This window comes from Buteo buteo, chromosome 5 (genome assembly GCF_964188355.1).
Source record: "Buteo buteo chromosome 5, bButBut1.hap1.1, whole genome shotgun sequence".
In the NCBI taxonomy this organism is placed as follows: domain Eukaryota; kingdom Metazoa; phylum Chordata; class Aves; order Accipitriformes; family Accipitridae; genus Buteo; species Buteo buteo.
In genome coordinates this window covers 21,562,044-21,584,160 of record NC_134175.1, presented here as the reverse complement: position 1 = coordinate 21,584,160, position 22,117 = coordinate 21,562,044, and the positions used below count along the sequence as shown (strand labels likewise).

Sequence of the window (22,117 nt, the reverse complement as noted above, 5' to 3'; positions counted from 1 at the left end):
CGTGTTTCTATGGCATTATATAAACAGATAACCAAGGCTACAATAGCATGCATGTCATGAAGCATTTTTAGTATTTATTTGGTTTTCAGAACTCAGAAGGAGAGTAGAGCAAATCCTGGCCTTGAAAAGGATCAGTGAAGATACACAGGCAGCTAAGGAGACAAACATAAGCACTGTCATTTACTTCTTGGCACCACGTGCTATAATAACCTAAAACATCTTAATTGTAGTTATCATTTAATTTTACTCCTGTGGATCATTTGGTATGTTCGGAATGCTGCTTGCTTTTCATGCTGCACAAAGAACGCTTCTCCTCAAAACCAATCTTTTCTACATGTTGTCTTTTTATTTGGCAGATGTATTTGAAATCATGTTATAATGAAGAAAGGGTACAGTCTGGAACTCTGCAGAGATGGTGGAACTCTGTGGGACAGAGTAAAGATTTTGGACTTTGTAAAAAAATATCCACAGCTCAAAAATGCTAGAAACTCAGATGGAAGGTTAAGTGAGGAGTTGTTACACTTGAAAAGCAGCTCTTGTTTTTAGTAGGTATATCTTACTGTGCCAGTTGCATGGTGTAATATATTCCAAAGTCTTCAAGAATACTTTCCTTTTTCTCCAACTGTGTATCTCATCTTCATTTGTACTACTTGAACTAATCTTAATGTAAGCATTGCTGTGACAGCATGACTTGGGTACTTACTCGCCATGCATATAGCAATTGCCCATTTCACTGGCAGTGCCGCGGCATAAACAAAATTAACCCAGTAACTCTAATGGTGCACTGCTGAAATTAAATTTGTAACTCTTAAACTCTTATGCTACGTTACTATTACTGCCTTTATGACAAATCTATTATAAAACGGATGTTTGCAAATTTCTAGGGCAGCTGGTTGGATTGCTTCAGAGAGGAAATCAATTTGACAAACAAATGGCAGCTATTTTAGAACTCTTTCTCATTTCAACTTATTTCTAAAGCATGCTTTAGGCTATTTTATATCCTCAGAAAGGGTCTTTTTGAAACCACAAGTTAAAGTCTTTCAGCTTTTTTTTTTGTCCTTTGGGCTCCTTAAAGCAAGAGGTTCTGAAGACCGAGTTGCCAATTACGTGGATGAAAAAGAGATTGTCAAACAGGGTCCGAGAGAGATGTGTACTTGTATAAAAGCAATAAAAAGTAGGGTCTGCTCCCGTTTAAACATGCATGTGCTGTGTGAGAACTGGTATACCAGTTTTTGTTTTTAAGTGGACCGAGCCAGTACTGCGGTCGCCCGAGACTTTGCAGGCTCCGTCGTAACGTAAAAAGCCTAACCGTGTGCAGTCGCTGCCGGTAAGCGCACGCCAGTTTTGTTACTGTGGTTGTGGGTTTCTGTATCAGATCCCCAGCTACACTAGGCCAGAAAAGAAAGGGAACGCTGCAGACCCGGGCGGCCTCCCCGGCACCGGCCCCGCGCTCGGGCGGCGGCCGTGCCGCTGCCCTCTGCCCCGCCGCACCTCCCGCACCTTGTGCTACCCCCGTGCCTCAACCTTTCCCCTTTGTTCTGGTACTGCTGGAGGCAGCGCACACCCCGATAAGCCTCAGTGCAGCCTCTAGATGAAATGCAGCTCTTTGCCTAGGAGATGCGATCGCTGCATCTCGCCCGAACCGGCGGCTCTCCCCACCCTGGGCTCCGTCAGGCGGTGAAACAAAATGGCTCTCCCGCAGCTGCCCCGGACGCGGGCCGGCCGTCAGCCGGCGGCACACGGCCCCGCTCCGCTCCCCCGCTGGCGCCCAAACAACCGGCCGGCCCTGTCCAGCACCACCCTGGGGCGCTGGGGGGGAGGGGGGCGGAAGGCTGCCGGTCCGCCTCAGCGGGGCCGGGCAAGGCCGCGTCTCCCAGCACCGCGGGAGAAGGAGGAGGAGGAAGAGCAGGAGCGCGTCCCCGCCGCCTTGGCGGCGCCCCCTCGGCTCGCAGGAAGGAGCGGGGCGAGGAGGCGGCGGGTCGGGCAGGCGGCACCTGCCGCTCCGGCCGCCTCAGCCGGCAGCGGCCCCGCGCCGCCACCCCCACCCCGGCTGCCTTCGAAGGGCGAGGGCAGCCGGGCGGGGGCTCTCCCCGGGCGGAGGCGACCCACCAATCGCCGGGCGGACGGCTGGCCCCGCTGGGCGCGGATTGGCTCTCTGCGGCCGAGGTGGGCGGGCCGGGCGGGCGCAGCCGGGGCAGCCACATCTACCGGGCTGCGCTTTTCAAACGCCGACGGTGCGGGCGCGGCGGTTGGCGGGCGCGCGGGCCGTTGCGGCGACCGTTGGCCCGTGAGGGACTTCTTGGGAGTCCGGCGAAGAGAGGTGAGGGTGCCTGAGCTGGGGTCGCAGTTCCCGGCTTCAGCTGCCGCGGATGAGGGCGGGCGGACGGACGGATCCGGTGGGGCGCTAGGTGGGCGGTGGAAGCGCGTGCCGCTTCCCCCACCCGGTGTCGGATCTCGCCGGTGCGCGTCTCCCCGCCTCGGGGAGCGCTAGCGGCGGCACCCCCGGCCGCGGGCACGCCCGTGAGGATTGTTGGGGCTGTACCGCGGATACCCTGGGCCGGGTGCCGCCCTGACGCCGGCGGCCCGTCCCCATCGGCTTTCGGCACGCTCGGGAGCGGGCAGCCCCCGCGGAGCTCTCTGCGGTAGCAACCGGGAGCAGGGCAGGGCGGAGGCGAAGGGAGCGCTTCGCGTCCTTCAGGTCTCTCCGGGGGGGGTGGTCAGTCACGGGGGGGTGGGGAAGGCCGGCCCGGGTGTGCGGCGAGGGGACGAGAGTGCGGGATGCGGCTCCGCCGGTGCCCCTCCTCCAGGGGAGCCTGGGCTGGCCGCGAGTACTGTTGGGCGCCTCGCAGTCTTAACGTTGCCTTAGCGTTGGCTGCGGCGTGGGGCAGGTCACCGCCGAAAGGCTAAAGCGCGGCCGAGGTGAGGAGGCGTGCGGGGGCGGCCCTCTGCCGCGGCCGGCGGTGAGCGGAGGGGGACGCGGCCGGCCGCGCAGGTCGCCGCGGGGCTTGCCGCTCCGCCGGCCCCGGCGGGGCGCCGGGTGCCCGCCAGCCGTCGCCGGCGAGGGAGGTGGGGACCCTGCCCTGTCGGCTAGTGTCCTGGTGCTGCTCGTCAGTGGTCCTTCTGTGCTGAACGTCTTCGTAGCCCGGAGCAGGGGCTTGACTTTTTGGGGAGTAGTTAAACGAAGTGACCTTTTTTACCCAGTTAAAGATAGTTTAGTGGGAAGTTTTCTCTCTAATGGGAAGCTCGCAGATTTGAGATCCATACTTCTAACATCTGCTACGCAGGGCTTCTGGTGTAACGTGTAACAATGTAGGTATCCCTTTTAATTTTGGAAATAATTAATGTATTAGAATTTGTGCCTTTTTTCATAGCTAATTGGATATGAAATTGGATCTCATTCTCCTGAATAGATTATGCGCCTGTTTGTGAGTTGCTGCCTGCTATGAATATATTTTTTTCTGTATTCTTGATGATACTAAACTAAAAAGAGGAGATGTTACGTCTTACCAGAGAACAAAGTTAATTCAACATAAGACAAACGTTCTACTTAATAATGACTCTTTAAGAATAATGATAGGGAATGAAAGCTTACATAATAATTTTGATAATAGTAAGCTCTTAGGCAGTTAGGTCAATTGTCTAATATAAATAAATCTTTTTGTGCTGAAGTACTACAGTAACAAGATAACTTTAGCTGTTAAACTGTATTTAGTGAATACAGCCCTAAGGAGAGTCATGTAAAATTTCAGCTATCTGAATCAGTCTCTTAAACGATCAGCTGTGATATAATTGGGGAAAAAAGCAATGCATGTTTGTTAGAAACAAGGTGATTGAAAGGCTTGTATGTTAGATTGTACTGTGACCCCTTGATAATTTTTTAAGAAGCTCTTTCATGCTTATCAAATGAAGCTTTGAAGGTATTCTTAAACCGTGTAGTACTTTTTTTCCTGCAAAAGTGTGAATCATGATTTAAATTCAAATAGTTCCAATAGGAATATCCATGTTCCAAAAACTGGTAATTTGAACAATGTTTGATGGATCCTGGATTATATTTGAATCGTAACTAGTTCAAGTGCTCCTCCAGAAGTCTCTGATAGTACACTTCTGTCATTTGAAAACTGAAAGTGTATTTGTAAATTTAACTATATCTGAACTGTAATTTGCCTTTTGATTATTTTTTTCCTTCACTACTAAAGGTAAACCTACTCTTTAACTTAAAATAAACCATCAATTAAGACTTCTGTTATCCTTTAGTAACCTTCTTTTGCCTTGCTTTTGCATTCACCTGAAGAGGTGCTTCAGGCCTATAAATGTAAATGCCAAACCCCAATATTTTTACTGTTTGACTTTTTTTTTTTAACAGTAGTAGAAATAATGTGGGTGTGTGTATCTACATAATGTGCTGTTCTACTAGTTTATTAAGGCAATTTAATCAGGTTTACTGCATCATTTGGTTCTAAATGATCTGAACTTGCAAAGAGGATGTTGTCCATTCATGCTGCATTCTGACAATTAGTCAAGCATTAAAATGAAACTTGGATGAGCTATGAGTAAGTTTAATAAGAAATGTGAATCTTCCCACTGGAAAAAAACCCATAGTTATTCCTGCTGTGTTGCAGACAACAAACAGGAAGGAGTTTTGGTTAAGTCCCCCAGGGATACCAGTTAAAAGTGTAAACTTAAGGGAGTTGCTGGAACTTACCCAGAATCCAAAGAAGAGTTAAGGCTTATTTTCAGAAGGCTTAAAAAAAAAACAAAAAAAACCAACAAAAACCCATGTGATTAATAGTTAAGTAGTTATCAGCATTTTTACTAGAACTGAAGCTTATCCCTAATATCTTACGGATGTGCTCCAGGAAGGAAAAGCCCAACTTATCTCAAACGTTAAATTTTTTAAATAAAAAACCCCAAACCCTCTTTCAATTAATTTTCTTAGCATGTCTTGATTAGTGTTCCTTTCAGCTTTTATTTTTATGGTGATTAAATATGTTGTTTTCAGGTCACTACTGAACAAACTTAAGGCTATTCTAGTCTGATAGACCTAAACTTCTAGTATTTATATACTTTCCTGTGCTGTAATTCTGGAACTTCCAAAACTCATAATTGGTTTGCTTTAATAGGTGACTGGTAGAAGAGAGAGACCTGTTCCTGACTATGTCGAGGAGAAAGTTGGAGAATAAAAGCCTTTCTGGCTTGTTAGCCACATCTCTGCAGACACAAATCAAGACAGACAATTTCCACAATTTTTATATGCTTGAATCAAAAGAGCTAGGAAGGTAAGATTATTCCTATTTATTTTATTTTAGTAAGAGGAATTTCTGCTGCAGGAGAATTTGTGCAATGATAGACCTTTTCTGGCAAACTTTTATGGTAGTAGATGAGGAACGAAGTATGCCTCACTCCTTCGCCACCCCCTTCTTTGCAGTATCCAACGGGTTCTCTAGGGACCAGGAGAAGGTACAGTGAGACATAAGTTACCAGCCTTTTCCATGTCAGAGGGATTTAGCCTGTTTTCATAGTCATGTAGATCTGGGATTATGTTCCTTTTCTTCCATTTCCCCTGTCTAGTCACACATCACATTCCAGGTACATAAACTAAAGAAGAGATGACATAGGGTAATACTGCAAGACAAAGAATGGGGATTTTTGAGTTGGTTGTTCCTGTTGTTTGGTTGAGTTTTTTGAAGTCCAGAAAACAAAGACCTTTTTTTCTCCCCCTCCCACCCTCAAGCAGTTAGCCTAAGTTTCTAACAACCTGCTGTTTCAGGGTAGTTTTGTGGCCTGCTTCCCTTGCTCATGTTTGCAGCAGTAAAATAGGAAATAAATAAAAAAATTTAAAAAAACCCTTGGCACTTATGATACTGTTTCAGACATCTGAATTCTTTTTTGAAATCACTGCATTAATTCATACCTTGAAAATATTCAGTGAACTGGGTATAAAGCCATGCAAACGTAATGCTCTGGTCTTGTTTCCAAGCTCCTTGAACAGAAGTGGCATGGGTCAGTTTTACAGTTGTTGTGCCTTGCTGTGCTGCATAGCGATCTTTTGCACCTGCAACTTGTTTTGTCAGCAAAGATGCTCTTCTACATGTGATTTTGTAAGCTCTTTGGCTTTCATTGTTCTCATGTTTTGTTTTGGTTTTTTTTTTTCCTAGCATGTGCTTTATCTGGTACACTTTTATAAAAGTGCACCTTGCAGCCCATAACATTCCTCTTTTCTTACCCCTTTGTCAGCTCTAGTTTTGAATTCTAGGCTTGACAGAAGTAATTTATATGCACCATCCTCTAGAACTCCAGTATTCTTAACACGTTGGATTTTCAAATTGTACATACCTGTGAGATGATGGCTAAAGCAAACAAAAGTATAGATATTGTGTGGATTCCAAAACACAGTCTTTAATACTTTCTGTACATGCAAAACCAGGCATAACAAAATAAGTGCCAAGATGCAAAGAAACAGAAGCGTAGTGGTATGTTTTCCAAACATACAAACATACTTTTGACTTTTCCTGGCCTAACATTGTGTGCATTTTTATTTTTTTTTAAATGTAGGAACTTCCTAAGTGATGTAAAATCCACCTTTCTTTGTAGCTTCTCTAAAAGATTTAATATACTTTTCTTTTCACTTGCAATTTTCTTCTTCCTCTTCAGGCTACTTAGTTAATGGTTCTTTTGTTCTTTTCTTCTTAAGCTTCCCAAGTCCGATTTCTTCCTCCCACACCTTTATCTTTTAGTCCTTTGGTATTTAAGACACTGACTCACTGAAGCAGGCAGGTTCTGTTTAGTGGGTTAAGTAGTTTTGTCCCCAGCGTGTGGATGGCTTGGCGTGTTTTGAAGTAGCTGAATTTCTGTGGTTCATAACTTGGGATATGAAAACAACTCGAAATCAGTTCTTATCTTGTAAAACTGGGCTGTAAAATGTGGTGGTTAAGCAGTTGCTTTGCAGGCAGCAAGGAGTGGGAACCACTTTGCTTGCTTCGGTGCGGCACTTCAGATGTGACTTTTCTTGCATTTCTGGAGAAATTCCACTGCTCTAAAACAATTTTTGTCTTAATAATTTTGTCTTAATAATTGGCATAGTACAAATACGGTATAAACAAGTGGAAATTCTTGCATCATCAATCTGGAGATACCACTGACCCTTCAAAGCTGTTACACCCGCAGCAACTAGAAGGAGGATGTGCAAAAACTATCAGGGAAGATCTTGCTGTTCTCATGAAACTGAAACAGTTCCCCTTTTCGATTTCAGAGAAACTTTTGTGGTTGACAAGGTGATGTGATGTTAAAATGAGAATGTAAACTGTGGGGGGGAGTATCTTAAACTTTGGTATATTACAAAATTTAGCTCAATAACTTAAAATGCTCTGCAGTAATAGGCTTGTTTAACAATTGGGGAAGGACTTGGCCATTTCAGGCTTCCAAATAGTTGCTAAAATGAAGAGTGTGCAAGTATCAAACTGTAAATAACTTTTGCCTCTTTAATTTTTCTTTTGAGTTTTGTACTATTACTTTTCTAAATGTAGTGCTTTAAAAAAAGGACAAAGAAATCCTACAACTAATTGATGTTGAAATAAATGATGCAGAGAAGCTGTTTTGTTGATTTCTGAATAAGTGATAGCAGTATGATTAATGATCAACTTTATATGTTTAATAATTCAGCCAGATTTGTACAAACTGTACTTAACATGGTTATTTGCAAATGGAAATCTGATTTTTCATGAGATGCTCATACATTTTTTGATGAAATACTGAAGTCTAAATTTTTTCAAAAAGCCTCAGACATGCCTTGTTTTGTTGGTTTTTTTAAGAGATGTTCCTTTTAGGCATTGGTTTTTTTGCACCAGAAGAAAGGCAAAGCCTGCAGGGCAACATAAGTCTTTTCTACAAAAGAAGCTAATTTAGTTCAAAAAGCACACTTCAGATAGCTCGTACTGGGCTTCTTCATTTAAGTTTGTTCTTAGTATGCTGTGGTAACAAAAAACATGCATGGAAAGGCGTTGTTTTTTTTCGAAGACATAAGTGTAGATCTCATTCTTTGTACACGGTTTTATAACTGTTTTTAGAATGTTACACTATTTTAGCCCTTCAAGTTGGTTTGTGTTTTTTTTTTTTTTAAATAATGTTTCTTGTATCATTTGAAAACACTTTGTAAATATGCAACTAGCCATTTCTGGGAATGCAAAACTTGTGATTATAAAACTTTGTTTTTTCAGGAGTTTATAACTTGGCTTAAAAAACTGCATTTTTTCCCCTAATTTTTTAAAAGGTCAGCTTGGTGTTTTAACTACAGTATGTGGTTTTCTTTTAAAAACATTTCTTTGCCAAAATACATTTTTGTTTCTGTACCTAAACAGTTGGCTAGGAAATAAAGCAACACACTTTGTCTAACTGTAATTGAGAGAGAGAATGCTAAGTAGTTGGTGTTTTTCTGTTAAGATGTTTTTAAACATTTTGCAGATACCTGTTTCTTTTTTTTTTTTTTTTTAGCAGTACTACATGATTTGTGGAGGGAAATTCTCTTTATGAATCTAAAATTTTCTGCACTGAAGACCTTCCCCCCTACCCCAGCATACAAATATGCTTTATATTCTGTGTTCATTCTCTATATTTCACAGGGTTTTGCTTTGTTTATTACTTTATACTGTAGGTGCTATAATGTGGTTGAGGTTTTTTTAATACAATATTGCCAACCTGAACAAAGCCCTGAGCAGCTTGGTAGCATCTTGTAGCTGGCCCTGCTTTAACCAGAATGTTTTGCTAGAGACCTCCAGAAGTCCCTTCCAACCCAAGTTATTCTATGACTCTGTTATCTTACAGTGAGAATGTCCATGTAACTTGATACTCTGATTTAATGTTCAGCTAGTCTGCATAAAGGGAATTATATTGGATCTTGCCAAAGGTTCATCTAGCTTAGTATCCTTTCTCCTACAGTGGCTGAAAGTGAATGTTTGGGGAATAGTGTAAGAACAGGCCAAACGTGGCATTCCCCTGGTAATTTTTTTTTTAGTTTCCAATTATTTGCTGTGCCTTTTTATTTCTAATGGCAGTTTACATACTACTTAGGTCTTAATGTTTTCCCTTTTATTTTGTAGAGGAAGATGTGCTGTGGTTAGAAAATGTACAGCTAAATCCACAGGCCAAGAGTATGCAGCTAAATTTTTGAAGAAAAGAAGAAGAGGCCAAGACTGCAAAGCAGAGATTCTTCACGAAATTGCTGTGCTTGAATTAATGAAATCTAATCCTCGCATAGTTAATCTCCACGAAGTCTATGAAACAGCAAATGAAATCATTTTAGTTTTGGAATAGTAAGTATGCCTTCATCAGATGTTCCACATTTGTAGTTACAAATCTGTCTATATGCTAGTTTTTGTATGAGTTGCCTGAACACCCAGAAGAATTACAACAGTACACTGTATGCATTATGCTAATATTTCATTATGATATACTTCATAAGCTCTTAGGGACTTCTTTGGTATGATTTATTCTCATGTAAATACAAGAGTCGAATCAGTTGGTGTTAATTTGAATCTTTGGTTTTGTACATGTGTTTTGTTACGTCCACAGCTAATGAGTTATGTCAAACAATATGGAATAAGACATAAACCAAAATACACTAAAACTTACAGTAGTTCCGTACTCAATTTTAAAAAAACAGCCTGCAAGATTTTTATAAATTTTTACAAAAAGCTATCAAAAAATAAAGAGATTCTTCTTTCTTCTCACTGCATAATTCAGTTTCATAGACAATTTCACTCAATTTCAAATTGAAATATTTTTTTGTGCCTTTATCTCTGGAGGGTAATTTTGGTTAAAACTTGCCTGTTTAATTTGAGCAGGTTATTTCTTCTGCTAGTTGGATTTTTGTAAGAGAAGCTCTGATCAATTTTCAGGTCAGGCTAACCTAATATAAAACCTGAATACAAACTTTAGGGCATTTGTTTTGGGGTTCTTTTTCCCCCTTAAAGAATCTTTCATGCAAGCTGATCAGAGAGAATGTTCTTGAATCCCATAGAAAGTGCATAGTGCTTTAATGCATCTTAAATCATACAAAATAAAAAAAAATAATAGTAGCCACTGATACCAAGTACACAGATTTCAGAGAAGCTGAGCTCATCCATGTTCTGTGAGCTTCAGTCACCGCTTGATCCTTTCTGGTGACTGAAAACTTGCAATTCCTTTGCGGATTCTGAGCTTCTAAATTTGGTGGTTTTGTTTTAAAACTGTTTGGCTTTTGAAGTGCAAGCTCAAGTAAAAACCATACTGATTTTCCGGCTTCTGTTTCAGCTCAGCTAACTCTGTCTTGCTTATTAAAGCTCTGTAATGAAACAACTTCCTCATACTACATTGGTGTTAATGGTCTACCTTGTAGTAGTGTTCAGAAGTCTTGTAGTAAGTGTTCCTAGTTCTATTGGGATAAGTAGAGGGCTGAACGTGCTTTTAAATTGTGTCCTTCTGTAGCAGAATACACAGATAATTCTTTGTTTGTTTCTCATTATCAGAACTCTGAAGCAGTACTTCAAAAGAATTGCAAGAAATGAATCTCTTACTCATAAAATAGTTGATAGGCTTTTCCTATTTAGCTGTATTTTTCTTCCTACATATGGTCCTCACTGTTGTTGGATTGTATTGGTGGCGTTCTTTGGAAGATGTAGTAGTAAGAATCAGTTCGTGTAAGTGCACATTTTGTAAATAAAGAAGAGAAATGGTTGCTAGTTCTTAATAAGGCCATCTTTGTAGAGAGAATTACTAAAGATGTGAATACTTTTTCAATGGAGGTTGTTACTCTTCTAATCTGAGGGTCAGAGGTAATTGGAGGAATCCAGTTATTCAGAGAGAAACCTGGCAGCTGTACTAACTAATTTTACAGCTGTACCAGGCAGCTGTACTAATTTTCAAATCTATCTAGTTTTGCTCCTTGAAGAACTAAGCTCTACAGAGTCAGATCAGGGGTCTGTCTAATCTGTTGCTGTTTCCAGCAATGGCTGTAGGGAGTTGCTATTTAGGAAGAGCTAAGGAGTGTACGAGCCTGTCCACTCTCTTTGCACTGTCCCAGCAACCAGAGGTATTGTACCAAGGGTACCTCTCTGCCTGTGCCTTTTAGTATCTGTTTATGGACCTGTAGTCTGCAAATCTGTTTTGTCCTTTTTTGAACCTGGTGATACAGTCTACTTCGGTGGTAGTAAATTCCAGATGTTCATTACCTGCTGTGTGAAGAAATACTTTGTTTTACCTGTTTTAAACTAATCGGCTAGTTTCATCAGGTGCCTCCTAGTTCTCATACTGTGGGGTTTGGTGAATAACAGTTCTTCGTTCATCCATAAACCAGCTTGAGTGTTTTTGTAAGCCGCATTCATAGACTCCCCCACAATCTTCTATCCAAACTGAATGGTTTCTCTTTGGTTCCTTGTAAAGCAGCTGTCTCTCCTCTTACTTGCTCTTGTCTGTATCTTCACTAATCTTACATGCTTCTTGAAGATACAGAAACGAGAACTACATGCTATGGTTTTATACTGAGCATCATTTTGCTGCATTTTGTTCCCAGTAGCCCTCCTGATGATAGCCATGTATGCTGGCTTTTGTTTTGACTGCTCTGCACATCAGTCCATTTATTTCAAAGAGCTGTCAATCAAAATTTCCTGAGCTGTACCTGCCAGTTCAAAGTTTGGCCTTGTGTAGGATTTTATTAGGTTATTTTTCTGAAGATATCTTACATTTATGTATGGTACAGGTCATCTGGTGCTCTTTTACTTGCTTTCTCAGTTGGTGCTGAACTTGCTTGTTAATGTCTTCCTCGAACTGGGGAGCCAAAAACAGGATGCTGCGTTGTAGCTGTGGTCTAGGGTGCTGCGTAGAGTCACTTGCTCAGCCTGCTGGCTGTGCTTCTGTTGTTACAGCCCAAAGTGCTGCTCACCTTCTTTGCTGCATTCAGCTCGCTGTCTGTGAGGACTCCCAAATCCTTTTCAGCAGAGCTGTTCTGCTCTTTACTCATCCAGGTGTCCACCCATCCAGACCATAATGTAATAACTTGGATACAAGAATACTGTGGGAGACAGTGTTGAAAACCTAGTTTAAGTAAATGATATCCACTGCTCTTCCTCTCATCTACGTTTTGTCATAAAGGCAACTAGGGGAGGTATTACTGGCACCTCGCATAGCTCCAGCAGGTTAGTGACTGTGTTTATCCATGTTGTCCATTATCTAACTTTTTTTTAGATGTTGTCATTTTGCTAATGATGAAATTCAGGCTTACTGATCTGTAGTTTTGAGGTAGCTGTTTATACTTAAGAGAGAGAAACTTCAGGAAGTTAGAGCAGGCTGAATAATGATTTCAAATCCAGCACGAAAGGAAACAGCTGACGCTGTGGCAAAGTGTAGAAGTGTAACTGATAAACCACATGCAACACGGTTATTTCCATGCTTCCTTTATGCTGTACTAATAGTACGGTTTTCTGTAAGTAAACAACAGCCTTTTTCTGAGGAAAATATATTTGAGATGCTGTGTGAAAACATGAAGCTTGTCAATCTCATCTTTGTTGTTAGTGTGGAAATGGTCGATGTGAAAGTGACAGAGCCGAGTCCTTGTATTTCTGAATATTCTGTGTCTACTAGAGTTCTGGAAGATAGTGCTCACTAACTGACTAGGCAACTGTATATTTAATCAGCAGCAGAATGCTAGATTTTCTTCCTGGTACCTCTCTGATTTTTAGTCTTCCGTCAGAATGGCAGGACCTAGGGTGGCAAGTATGCAGTTTCCTCCTACTCTAGAATACTCTTCAGTAGCTCTAGCCGTTCATTGTATTGTAGTTCTTACGTTTATACCACAGCCTCATCATGTAAAGAAAGATAATTTTTACTCCCAAATTCAGAGTATAGGAATACTGCTGGGCTTTCTTCATTTGAATTATTTATGGAACTGGTCTAATGGAAGAAATCTTAGATTTGACTTGAAGAGAAGGGAAGGATGATAGAACTCATCTTCCCGAAGGCATCTTCACACTCACAGGAAAGCATGCTTGAGGGTTCCAAAGCATTATGAGGTTGTCAGCCACAAAGTTCTGTTTCACTGTCTCAACTGCTGTTGCCAGCTATGAGGAAAGAAAAAGCATCAGATTTTTTTTTTCTTTTCTAAGTGCTTATATGATGTGTCTTGGCATAAGTGTGTGTTTAAAAAAAAAAAAAAGGAAAAAATAGTGGTAACAATATTCACAGCCTCTCTGAGAATATGAATATATATTATGTAAATAGGTACTGTGTATAAATTTTTTCCTCACTTAAGCTTGAAAATTCAAACTTAATACATAAGTGTTCTCGAATGTGTTTCAGTGCTGCTGGAGGAGAAATATTTGACTTGTGTGTCCCAGATCTGGATGACAGAATTGGTGAAAGGGATATTGTAAGACTTATAAGACAAATACTTGAAGGACTTTGCTGCTTGCACGAAAACAATATTGTTCATCTTGATTTAAAGGTGAGACTGCAGCAGACTTTTTGTTTTAGTACCTTATCTTCAATTTAGTATTACGATAATCAAAGTCATTTGTTAAATACATAACAAAAATGAGGAGAAAAAGATTAGGTATTAGAGATTAAAAAATTTAAAAAAAAAAATTTAGCAATAAGCATTGCATAATAGAAGCTGAAATGTCATTTAGTACATTGGAATTTTTTGTGGCTTGTAATTTATTAATCGAGAATTAAATCTTTTCTATTCTAGCCTCAAAATATTTTGCTCAGCAGTGTCAATCCTCTTGGTGATGTAAAAATTGTAGATTTTGGTATGTCTCGGAAGCTTGAGAATTGTAGTGAACTGCGCCAGATCATGGGAACAACAGAGTATCTAGGTATGGAAGAGTTGTTTGCACAATTTCTGACGTGTGGTTTTGAGAAAACAGAAACAGTTCATGTAATGCAACTGGAGAAAGAACATCTGGTCAAGGCAATGTGTTTTGAGCTGCTCTTTTTTTTAGTGTAGTCAACAAATATTTGCACCCAAAAAAATCCCAAATTATACCAATAGGTGCACCTTTGATTTCATGCTATAATATTTGCTGTGATGCAGCTTGTTAAATCAACAAGAAGTTTTGGCTGTTGCATTTCAACTCTAATCACAAGAATTTAACATTAGCATGCAAAAAGAAATGTTCTTTGAATTAGGAATGCCTTTTAGTATGATGATTTAATGAGATTAAAATATTCCTTGGAAAGGGAAAGATTGCCATCAACACTTGGCCCTCTCTGAGGAGCAGGATTCATTAATGATTTGCCTACACTAAATTTTAAGAGCGCTTCATTCTGTAGTGAATAACTTGCTATCTAGCATATGCTAACAGCCACCGATCCTAAAATTGGCTTGGTTACCTGGCTTTGCAGTGCTAACATGCTGAAGGCTTTATGCATTCCCCTTAAAAAGCTATATACTTGAAAACCTCTTAGAAGAATCTTTCATGTGCGTGCATCTGATTAGAAAATATCTTGGGACTTGGATAGAATAGACTTTAGGCCATATAGTGCCATTTTAGCGTGAACCAATTAAGCATCGGTGTGTCTAATCAAACGGAAATAACTTTTTTCCACCCTTGTGCCTTGTAAAGAATAAACTTGGTTATTGAAACTGCATGTTTAGTCTCATAATAATGATTGGCAAAAAAATCTGCCAGAAATGTTGTGTATGATGCAAGGCCACTTGAATAATATATCTATTAAAGTGTTTTTCTCTTCCCCATCTCTTTCTCTAGCTCCAGAAATCTTAAACTACGATCCTATTACCACAGCTACAGATATGTGGTAGGTTGTATAGGTTAATTCATTTTATTGAGGTAGTCGTGACCACTTAACAATCTAGGGGCCAGATCCAGACTCTGATGCAGTTTTATCTGGATTCCAAGAATACCCTTCTGTTGGTAGGCTGACCGAAAGAGGGAGAGTTGGGAGGGGACGGACCCCTCTGTTGCACACCTAGTAGGGAATGCAGGTGACGTCTGAGCATGCAGAGTATAGGTATTTGTTCTAAGGGAATGATAACAATGATTGGATAGCAATCTTTAGGTAGTAGTTACTGTTGGATGACATGCTTCAGTTATTAACTACTTTTGGACACTCCTTTCTCTCCACTTTCATATAATTAAATAATTTTATTATACAAATGATAAGAAGTATTCTAACTTTGTACTTCTTATCTTTAGAGTATTATCTACAGAATGAGCCATTAAAAATGACAAGTATCTTAAACTGATCCACAACTTTATTAAGTATACCTTTGTAGCCTGTTAATTTCATGAGCTATGTTAGTGTAAAGGCTAGCTTTGAGATGTTTCCTTAAAAACATAAAATACTTATATGCTTTTCTTGAGCATCTAAATAATTACAATTCAGTTTTAAAAGTTGCTGTGATCTAATTACTCCTTTGAAATTCTCAACTCATAATAGTAATTAAATCTGTTTGTGAATGGTTTTTAACCACTTATTATTTGCCTGCTTTTGTGGGAAGACAGAAAACCGAACTATTGGTGCTCTATTCAGAATGACAAACAGAGCAGCTACGTGTTTCCCCACTGTAATGAGTACTAAAGCTTGACATATCAGATCACAAAACCATTTTTATTATGCATCAAGAAACCATCTAAGATTTATAATAAATCACATGATGTGTGGTACTCATGTTCTTAGGGGAAAACATCTCAGCAAGAGGATATTGTAACACAACTCAGATGTCAGTTGTACAGGAAGGTTGACCAAATTTCAGTCTTTGAAACTTCATCCAGAATTGTAGTGAAAGATGGGTTTTTATTTACATGCAAATTAGAAAGTCTATCTTTTTGCAGTTATATCATCCAGGATTGCCATATATCCAAGAGTGGGCTTTGTAAAAGTGATATATTTGCTTTTCCTAACAGTCTCAGTGGGAAGAAAAGCATATATTGAAAGTAAGCAATTTTAAAAAATCTCTTCATTGAGATATATGCATAGCTTTCCTTGTGTGTGCATGTGCATACATGCTTGAATCACATAAAACTGAGATGTCACATGATGTTTCTAATTCTCTAAGTGTGGCATACATCAGGAAGTTTGATCTGCAGCACAATAAATACGGGGGGTATATTGTTTAGGTGTGCTAGTAGGAATATGCGTTGTGTTCTTATCTCAGGAACATAGGTGTAATTTCATACATGCTGCTGACACAAGAATCTCCATTTGTGGGAGCTGATAATCAAGAAACTTACCTTAATATATCTCAAGTTAATGTGGATTACTCAGAAGAAACGTTTTCGTCGGTTTCACAGCCTGCCAAAGACTTCATTCAAAAACTTCTCACAAAAAATCCAGAGTAAGTAACAAACCCCTTCAGGCAAGAATCTTATCCTTTATGTTTATGGAGCACCTAGAAAAACTAAGTGTTAATTTGGGAGTTAATACCACTGATATTATCAGTCAGACATTTTACAATGCATTGGTATTATCAGCTGGATATTTAAAAGTGTAGGTTTATGCTTTTCCATAATGTGTGAAAAGGATCTTTGGTTCACTGGCGATTACTGTAGTCAGGCTTGTGCTTTGAGTTTTGTACTTTGTAATTTGAATTTCTTTATGTTTTCATTCAGAGGACAGGTTATTAACAAATCTGATGAAATATATTGTAGAAAGGTCACATTCTTGTCTATAATTTAACCTTTTATTGCACAGTTTGGAGAGACAAAATGCAATCTTTCTGATGCAGTTCGTTCTTGTTTCCTGACTTATCTTTAATGTATCTTTCTGCTTTAAAACATTTTTATATAAAGACTTGGCAGTCTTCTGACTGAGCATATATTCTTCAGAAATATATAGTGTTTTGCCATGTTCAGTCTTTAAAAAAAAAATGTTCTCAATCAAAAGTACAAACTACTTGTTTGTAAGGCACACTTCCATAACTTTGCATTCTTTGGGAGTTCAGACTAATCAAGGCCTTTCAAAGTAGCTGAACTTTGAGAAGATAGTCTTTTAGAGTTACAGAGATTAACTGTGCTTGCACTTCCTTTATAGCTTTAAATCTGGATATTTTTTAACTGTTGCACCAGCAAATGCAGTAAAAAAAACCCAACAACAAAAAACAAAACCCCAAACCCGCCACCCTGAAAGGTATATATGGGGAAATAATATTTAATAAAGTCAGTTTGTAATGTTCTAGTAGGCATGATCAGGTATTATCCGTTATAGTGCTAGGTATTGTCATTTGTGATGAGACAGTAGTCCCTGCAGCAAGCAAGAGTGACCCTGTTGTTTGGTTGAGAAAGAGGGTTTTTTTGATCAGAGGGGACGATGGGAGATGATATCCATGAAGTGCCTACTTGGATGAAATAAGGACTCCATATAAACTCATGTCTGAACAGTCCTTTCTATTTTAGCATCTCACACAGAGGGTTTGTCAATCTCTCGAATAATTCACAAAAACCATAGTATCATGAGGAAAGCAATTATCAAGAGCCTGCTTTGATAAATGTTAGAGTGGAGCTGCAGGATGTTTCAAATTCTGTCACAGTTACTACTCTACTTGCTTTCTTGCTTCTGGGCATCTCAAAGTCTTCATTATATCCTCAATAACTATTTTTTTTTCCCATTCTAATTCTTGATGACTATACCTTCTTGAATCTGAAGAGGAAAAATCTGTCCTCAGATAGTCAACTGTGTAAAGTTACCGTTCTCTGACCAAAAAATAATCACATGTTCTGGTGGAATTAAGGACAAGTAGTGGGCTCTATTGCATTTCCAGCAAGTTCTGCAGAACTTAACAATGCAGAACATGATGAAAACTAGTAGCCTTTGTGGTGGTGCATTTCCCCCCGTGACACTACTGTACTAGGTTATCCAAAGGAACAATTTTGTAAGTCTGTGGTTTGTTTGGTAGTAACTACATTTTAGAAGGTTTTACACCAGATGAGTTGGAAGAATAAAACACTGTAAAATGTCAGATAGAGTTGATGACATCATGTTATTTGGCCCTCCTTGAAAACCTAATGACTGAATATTCATTAACCTCCCTATTTACAATGGTGTGTATAAAACATAGGACTTCAAAAGCATAAGCATGTACATATATATTTATACACGCACAATGTTGAAAACATTTCAAGGGATTACGAATACTGGCTGGCAAATACCTGTTCCTTGTTCTGATGAAAAGCTTAGCAGTTCTGACATTCAGTAGTAGGGGAAGCTCAACTAAAATGTAGATGCATGTTGCTAAATACTTAACCTTAACTGTGGTAGGGTCAGATGTGTTTTGTAGCAGCCATGGTAGTGGTGGAAAAACAGTGATACTAACTCTTTAGCATCAGTTCTGCTTAAGATTTCTTTTTTTACATTTTTAGTATTTCTGAAATTAACTTAAGTAACTTTACCCGTTTCTCTTTCAAAGGGAAAGACCCACAGCAGAGGCCTGTCTTTCTCATTTGTGGTTGCAGCAAGGGGAGTTCATACTCCTGTGTAGCCCTGAAGAAACCTGTTGCTCTTCTCTGATGCCAGGACACACAACAAAATGCACAGAAGAGCGAAATGTAAAATCCAATTGTAATGGTACCTCTAGCAATAAGGAAGACAAAGAAAACATTCCAGAGGACAGCAGTACAGTCTCCAAACGTTTCCGTTTTGATGATTCATTGCAGTATCCCCAAGACTTCATGACAGACTTCGTATGTTAATGTGTAATATAGACTTTTATAAAATGACTTTAGCATAATCTATTCCAGTGGTGAATATAAGATTATGGCTTGCCAATTCAAGCAGCATTGGCATACTGGAAATGCACTTTGATTCTTTCATGCTGGTGCTTCCTTTTCTATCCATTGCTGGCAATGGATTTAACTCCTGAGAAATTGGGGTGGTTGCACCAATAAAATGAATTATTTTTTTTAAGAAGATGTAATTAAATATTTTTGCACTTTTCAAGTTTTAATCTAAAAATTATGCCAGAGTGAACAAACTAAAACCCGAAAATGAGTTTGTTTAAACTCAAGCTTTGCCAAACAGTGGTTGAATACATGCACACTTTTATGACTAGCCTTAATAAGAAATTGGTCTAAGCAGGGAAACTGAATCTAGCTGACTTACTGAGCTTACTTGTGACCATTCTCATAGCTTTAAATGGAAGCTAAAGTTGGTATGTTTTGGGAATATGATACATCTGTTGGGGCCATTTGGAAAACTGCTTTCTCTGTAGGATCATTAGTAGTTAAGGAAATGTTTCTGCCTTACAGATCTGGTCCACTTAGGAATTATAATGCATACTCTGGTTTTCCTGTGTTGGAAATTATCTCTGCAATGCTTGAATAGAAAACTGGTAGATTGTCAGTCCTTGTGCTAGTGGTCCTTTGCTTCTTATCAGTAAGTTACATTTGAAGAGGATGAGGGTCCCATGCTGATGTGAATATTTGATAAGCTTGTTAGTTTGCTTTCATAAAAGCTCTGAAATAGTATTGTCTACCTGTATGGACCTATTCCTCATCTTAAAAAAAAAAAACAACCCCAACCAAACAAAAAAACAGAAAAACAATGCAAAAACAAACCAACAAAACCACCCCACACCCAACAAAACAGAAAGCCTCTTTAGAGTTAAAAGTAGTAAGTGAAAAAAATGGAAATAACCATTTTTTGCCAGTGAAGCTGCAATTAAAAGCTTTTCATTGTGCCCCTCTAATGTAGAAGTGCAGTGCATCTTTCTGTCAATTATTGTTATCCATAATAATTTTGCTTCATGCCCGCTCTGAGAAATGGACTGCAGTGTGTTAGTATTTAAAGACAAGCTACTTAATAGTTGTTTCAAGCCTTTAAATTTGGTTTGTTTAGTGGGTTTGTTATTTTTTTAAGTTATATCCCTTCCACTTCCTGTTTCTAGGCTCTGAGGAAATAAGGTCTATGTCAAGTTTTGACTTAGAGCAAATACCAATCATGCCTTAACAGCCTGAAACTAATACTGACAAGATAAAATCCTAATCGTAACACTGAGGCTGGAAGTCTTTTTGTGTAGGGAATGTATTAAAACTCTTATAAATATTTTGATAGTGAATGGCACTTTAAAATACTTCTGGCATTTTCCACTCCTCAGAGCTTAGACTTAATTGTCTTTGATTTGGATTTGTTTTGTTTTGTATAATAAAATACCACAATCTGATAATCTTTTTCAGTTGTGCCTGTGGACTTGTCAATAGTTAGGGAGATTGAGGTTTTGGAACAACCTAAAATTGAGAGGTGAACATAATGAGTGGTAAAAGGTTGTATTTTATCTGTCTTCACAATAAGAAACTTTCTTCACAAGAAGAAACAGGTTTTTTTACAAATGGATTTCAATGTATCACCAAAATGGATGGGGGAATTCAGGACTGTTGTCTTTATTTTGGGTGACTCTGATGACAAGTGAAAAGTCAGCTGAGGTGTAAGGCATGTAAGATTATCTTTCAGCTTATGTTTGTCAGAAGAAGTCAAAGTTTTCCAAGACTTAATCTCATTAAAATGAAGTAATGGATATATTCAGCATATATGAAGCTCAGATGCCTAGGTATAAATGAACCACACTGAGTCTCCTCTATGTATTAATTCTCATGTAACTTTTTTCAGTGATACTGATAATACATATAATTACAAAATTACTTTGCTGGAGGCAGTTGTTGGGTTGTGTTCAGGTACCTTATACCTTTACTTTTCAAAGTCCTTGGCTTTTCCCAGTTGGAGTCTTATCTAACCTCTTGGGTTTTTTTCCACCAGCATGGAGTCCAATTTGAACTCGGTAAATTAAAAATAGAAACTATTTTATACATACTTAGAAGTTAAAAGTTCACTTAAGATAAAGAAGAAAATGTCAAAAAGCTGTGACAGATAAAGGTAGAAAAGAATGTTTATAAAATCATTACATTTTAAAATTCTGCAAAAATATTACTGAACTGAAATTACAACTGGGAAGCTTGTGAAAGTCTTTTTATATTAGTATTCTGTTTTTAAGATCTGGAAAATAAAGGTGAAAGCATATGCCAGCACTTTATGACAAAGTTGTTATTCCTTAAGGTTTTTATCATGGTATCTGATGTTTACATTTCTTACTACTTTTGGAGCTAACTTATCTTTAAATTTAAATGAATGAAAATTTGTCTTATCCAAGGAAGTTAAGTTTTGAAGACTTTATTGGTACTTTATATAAACTTAAAATATACCTTGAATCAGATTTTATTTGGATCAGTGTGTTTGATTTATTTAAAAATACTATTGTGCATGCATAACTTCAATTGAATGTAAATACATACATTGTAGACAATTGTTAGCCCGTCTTGCTTCCTGCCATGTTACTGGGAATTACCAAGTGTAAATGAGTGATGAGTAACATTTTAAGATGACTGAAGTCATATTTCTATGCAGTTCATGACCTTTTTATATTAAAAAAAAATAAATAAAACTTTGCCTTTTTTCAAAACTTCTGTGTTTTCATTTTTTCACAGAAACAGAGAATGGTTGAGGTTGGAAGGGACCTCTGGAAGTCATGTTGTGCAACGCTGCTGCTCAAGCAGGGCCACCTAGAACCTGTTGGCCAGGACCATGTCCAGATGGCTTTTGAGTATCTCCAAGGAAGGAGACTCCACCTTTCTGGGCAACCTGTTCCAATGCTCAGTCACACTCAGTGTGAAAAACGTATTTCCTTATTGTGCTGGTTTTGGCTGGGATAGAGTTAATTTTCTTCATAGTAGCTAGGATGGGGCTGTGTTTTGGATTTGTGCTGAAAACAGTGTTGATAACACAGGGGTGTGTTAGTTACTGCTGAGCAGTGCTCACAGAGAGCCAAGGTCTATTCTGCTTCTCACCCCACCCCACCAGAGAGGAGGCCGGGGGTGCACAAGAAGTTGGGAGGGGACACGGCTGGGACAGCTGACCCCAACTGACCCAGGGGGATATGCCAGGCCATATGATGTCATGCTCAGCATATAAAGTTGGGGGAAGAAGGAGGAAGGGGAGGGATGTTTGGAGTGATGGCGTTTGTCTCCCCAAGTAACTGTTACACGTGATGGAGCCCTGCTTTCCTGGAGATGGCTGAACACCTGCCTGCCCATGGGGAGTGGTGAATGAATTCCTTGTTTTGCTTTGCTTGTGTGTGTGGCTTTTG

General features: G+C 39.4%; 1 protein-coding gene across 2 annotated transcripts; it reads left to right on the top strand.

Moving 5' to 3' along the window:
• The first annotated feature begins 2,188 nt into the window (after nt 1–2,188).
• Nucleotides 2,189–21,449, top strand: STK17B (serine/threonine kinase 17b). 2 transcript variants are annotated; one of them, XM_075028034.1, is made up of 8 exons: nt 2,189–2,320; nt 5,121–5,276; nt 9,093–9,305; nt 13,324–13,468; nt 13,715–13,841; nt 14,736–14,784; nt 16,145–16,324; nt 18,392–21,449. In XM_075028034.1, exons 2-8 carry the CDS (start codon nt 5,155–5,157, stop codon nt 18,672–18,674), a joined length of 1,119 nt encoding a protein of 372 aa, XP_074884135.1. In that variant the 5' UTR covers nt 2,189–2,320; nt 5,121–5,154; the 3' UTR covers nt 18,675–21,449. The 2 variants fall into 2 exon arrangements, with proteins under 2 accessions (XP_074884135.1, XP_074884136.1); XM_075028035.1 differs by lacking the exon at nt 2,189–2,320 and adding an exon at nt 2,754–3,309.
• The last annotated feature ends 668 nt before the right edge of the window (nt 21,450–22,117 follow it).

Coding starts and splice junctions, on each gene's coding strand:
- STK17B (XM_075028034.1), top strand. CDS start 5,155: ATGTCGAGGAGAAAGTTGGAGAATAAAAGCCTTTCTGGCTTGTTAGCC. Junction 9,306..13,323: donor ATCATTTTAGTTTTGGAATA/GTAAGTATGCCT, acceptor AATGTGTTTCAG/TGCTGCTGGAGGAGAAATAT. Junction 16,325..18,391: donor CTTCTCACAAAAAATCCAGA/GTAAGTAACAAA, acceptor TCTCTTTCAAAG/GGAAAGACCCACAGCAGAGG.